The following is a 4315-nucleotide window of genomic DNA, read 5'->3' as shown; positions in this document are numbered from 1 at the left end:
GTGACAACTAAATATACCCTACCTTCTCAAACCTGCCAAACTCAATGCTATTTATAAATAATTTGATGATCTTTGCAAAGAAGATGCAGAAACAGCTAATACTAAATACAAGGAAGGATCCCAGGGTCAGGGCTACAATGCTCGTACTAAAATAATCTTGCTATATAATTATGAAGTTAAAGATTCTGTTTTTTGAAAAAGAAAACAAATTGTTACCTTAAACCTTTATCTGAAACAGTCCTTCATATTCTAACCAATTAGTTGCTTATTCATCTTTAAAAACGCTACAGAGCCGGGTGCAGTGGTGCACACCTGTAATCCCAGCTACTGGGGAGGCTGAGGTGGGAGGATCACTGGAGGCCAGGAGTTCGGCCTGGCAACATAGCAAGACTGGTCTCTAAAATGTTTTTAATTAAAAAAAAAAAAAAAAAAGCTATAGAAAAATGTAACCCTTTCCTACATAAAGTATGAACTTCTCATATATTTTATATAAATTCAGTAACAAGAATGGTAATTAAAATGCCTTCCTTACATTAGTACTAAATCTCAAGAGGCAGTGAGAATAAACAAATGTAAAAGAAACAGCATGAAATCATCTGTACAACAAAACAGCCAATCCTGATGAAAGAGAAGCCTATTTTGTTAGGTTTTTACGATATAAAATAGATTTAGTACTGCAATGACACAAATTTGGAATCATTATTAACTTTATTTGTCACTCTTGATAGACATTGGTCCACTCCAACATAAAAAGTAGAATTCACCCACTTCCACTTAATATTCTATAGAATGAAGTTGTACCACAAACCACAGTAACTTACATAGGGGGAAAAGTTACTGAAATAAAAATGTTTTATATTCATGCCTCAAAATGCCCCTTGGGGATTTTTGTGTGTATAATGAAAAGCATCTGTATTCTCCACAAGGCTAGTTTCTTCTTAGATCAATGTAGTATTTTTAGTATCCATACTAGACCATGTAGGTCAACAAACGTGCAGAAGAGGGTTAAAAAACAGCTGTCCTCTGTCACTCAGATACAGTTCCAAAACTAAGTGATTATATAAGCACATCCATATTTTAGGGCCACTCTAAGTTAAAAACCTTTTCCCGTTTCAGAGTTATTTACATCAAATTAAGACATTTACAAATCGTTCATAGTATACAATAGCCCAAATATGATTTTCACCTATGCTGTGTAAAGAAGTTAAGCATTCATAAGTTTATCTAATAAATTCAGTGCACTTTTTTCCATAATAACATGAGCTATTTTAAATGTTTTACATTTCTTTCAGTACATATTTCCAAATTCATTAAACATAATGAAATCATGTTATTAAATAGCTATATCATAGTATTCAAGCATATTATGGAATCTATACCACAGTGGGACTCACATCAATACTATAATTCACTCTAGAAAAACATCACAGGCACACACAAAATAGAGAACAAAATTTGATTTTTTTTTGTAAGTGTAAAGTATACTATCTACTTTAAAGCACACCAAAAGACATATTTTAACAAAACAGCCAATTTCCAACCCTCTTTTCTAATTCTGGCACAGGGAACGTTCAATCCATTCGAATCTTCTGGTTTGTCATCCTATAAATGATGCTATCATATCCAGGATCCATGTTCCAAATATTGTAAGAGGTGATAATCACAGCCAAGGCCAAGGCGATCATTATCCAAAGTACCATGTTGAAAACCACAGAATATTCAAAATTATACTTATATGCAAGGTTATAGGGACTTGCTGGGTTCTTCTACAATATAGAAAAGAAAGAAAAATCAAGAGGGAAGAATTTTAAGATAGGAAATTATCCCAGTCTAGTGGCTGTGATTCATTTGTCTAACAAACATTTCTTCATAAGTGGCATAACAGCTACTTATACTAAGAGGAAGCAAGAAGGAGCGCCTTCGTGGACAAGACACTTGCACTGATGGTGGAAGTATAAACCAGTCCAAATGCTTGGGAAATTTTGACAATACCTAATAAAGTTGAAGGTGTGCATATCCTGTGATCCAGTAAGTCCATACGCTAGGGAAAATTTCTATATGTGTACCAAGAGACATGTATAAGAATATCATCAAAAAGGCCGGGCACAGTGGCTCACGCCTGTAATCTCAGTACTTCGGGAGGCCAAGGCGGGCAGATCACCTGAGGTCAGGAGTTCCAGACCAGCCTGGCCAACATGGTGAAAACCCGTCTCTACTAAAAATATGAAATTAGCCAGGCATGGCAGGTGCCTGTAATCCCAGCTACTCAGGAGGCTGAGGCAGGAGAATTGCTTGAACCCGGCAGGTGGAGGTTGCAGTGAGCCGAGACCGTGCCATTGCACTCCAGCCTGGGCAACAAGAACAAAACTCTGTCTCAAAAAAAAAAAAAAAAAAAAGTCATCAACAGAATGGATAATTGTGGTATATCCCTACAGCAGAATATGTAACAGTAAAATGACTGAACTACAGCTACATTTGTCCGCCTGAGTGAATCTTAAAAAGAATACTGAACAAAGAACACAGAAAAATACATGTAGTATGATTCCATTTATATAAAATTCAAATACAGGCAAAACCAAACAACACTGTTTAAGGACAAATACATATGCAGTCAATCTGTAAAGAAAAGCAAGGGATTAACATGATATCCAGGACAGCAGTTACCTCTGGATGAGGGAGGGTAGAGGGAGAAAATAGGGAGCTTCAAAGGAGCAAGCATTCTCTTAAGCTATTGATATGGTTTGGTTCTGTGTCCCCACCCACATCTCATCTTGATTTGTAATCCCCATGTGTCGAGAGAGGGACCTGGTGGGAGGTTATTGGATCATGGGGGCAGTTTCTCCCATACTGTTCTCATGATAGTGAGTTCTCATGAGATCTGATGGTTTAAAAGTGTGGCACTTTCTCTTTTGCCACCTTGTGAAAAAGGTGCCTGCCTCCCCTTCCCCTTCTGCCATGATTGCAAGTTTCCTGAGGCCTCCCCAGCCATGTGGAACTGTGAGTCAAGTAAACCTCTTTCCTTTATAAATTACCAAGTGTCAGGTAGTTCTTTATAGCCATGTGAAAATGGAGCTATAAAGTGTTATTATTTTTATTATTTAAATAACTAGTATTAAATATGTTATATACTTATGTATGTATGATCTACTTAAGACTTTTTTTAAAATACAGAGCTGTGTAAAAACATTGTTTGGGAAACTGAATTCATTCTGACAAAGGCACAGTTTGGGAAATATTCATTCTGGCTAGAGAATTTTAAAAGTAGGAACACAGCAGGAGATGAAGCTAGAAGCAGGGAAGCTACAGAAAATCTGACATGAGCCTCTGGGCAATAAGGAGTCATTGACAAGCTTTAGGCAGAAAGTGAGTGACATGATCAGGTTTGTCTTAAAAAGATAACATTAAAATAAAAAATTAGCTGAGTGTGGTGGCTCAAGCCTATAGAACTGGCTACTCAGGAGGCTGAGGCAGGTGGATCACCTGAGCCCAGGAGTTTGAGGCTACAATGAGCTATGATTGTGCCACTGCACTCCGGCCTGGGACAGGGCGAGACCCTGTCTCAAAAAAAGAAAAGAAAAAAAGATAACTTTGATAACAATGTGTTGGATGGATTTGGGAGGAGCCAGCTGGGACAGAGACAGATGAGTCCAGACAAATTAGGAGGCAGCAGCCAAATGAGGTGGGAGAAATGGGGGCAGGGTGCCTGGCAGTAAGAATGAAAAAGAAAATGTAACTGAGATCTATTTGTCCCTACAGCCCCAGCACCTGGCACGTTGTGAGTACTCAGTAAATGTTCCTTAAACTCCCAACTGTCTCCTTAAACTAATGGAAGAGAGTGATTTCAACTGTAGGAGAGAATGGGTACACAGACATGCATATTTACCTGCGGGGAGCTCAGAGCTGAGGCAAACATTAAAGGATTTCATGCCCATGAAGACCTCTTTGTTTCTTTCCTTTTTTTTTTTTTTTTTTTGATAAACAGGTTCTTTTTCCTACCCATTTTAAGTGTACAAGTCAAGGAATTTTAGTGGTTTCATAGTCATCGCCACAATCTAATTCTAGAACATTTCTATCACCCTAAAAAGAAATCTCATAGGCTGGGCAAGGTAACACACCTGTAATCCCAGCACTTTGGAGGCTGAGGTGAACAGATCATTTGAGGCCAGGAGTTCAAGACCAGCCTGGCCAACATGGTGAAACCCCATCTCTACTAAAAGTACAAAAATTAGCCAGGCATGGTGGTGCACGCCTGTGATTCCAGCTACTCGGGAGGCTGAGGCAGGAGAATCACTTGAACCTGGGAGGTGGAGGTTGT

General features: G+C 38.4%; 1 protein-coding gene across 2 annotated transcripts in view; it reads right to left on the bottom strand.

The window, feature by feature from the left end:
* Positions 1-689: 689 nt before the first annotated feature.
* ATP6AP2 (ATPase, H+ transporting, lysosomal accessory protein 2) overlaps positions 690-4315 on the bottom strand; it is a 34887-nt gene continuing 31261 nt past the window's right edge. For both annotated transcript variants that reach the window (XM_011980174.1, XM_011980173.1), the window contains one exon: positions 690-1766. In XM_011980174.1, the coding sequence (XP_011835564.1) occupies positions 1572-1766 (195 nt within the window). In that variant the 3' untranslated portion in view covers positions 690-1571. The remainder of the gene's footprint in view (positions 1767-4315) is intronic.

Source organism: Mandrillus leucophaeus, unplaced genomic scaffold, assembly GCF_000951045.1.
Source record: "Mandrillus leucophaeus isolate KB7577 unplaced genomic scaffold, Mleu.le_1.0 Scaffold209, whole genome shotgun sequence".
NCBI classification, from domain to species: domain Eukaryota; kingdom Metazoa; phylum Chordata; class Mammalia; order Primates; family Cercopithecidae; genus Mandrillus; species Mandrillus leucophaeus.
Note: the sequence above shows the minus strand (reverse complement) of the source record. Positions and strands in the feature narration are given on the sequence as shown.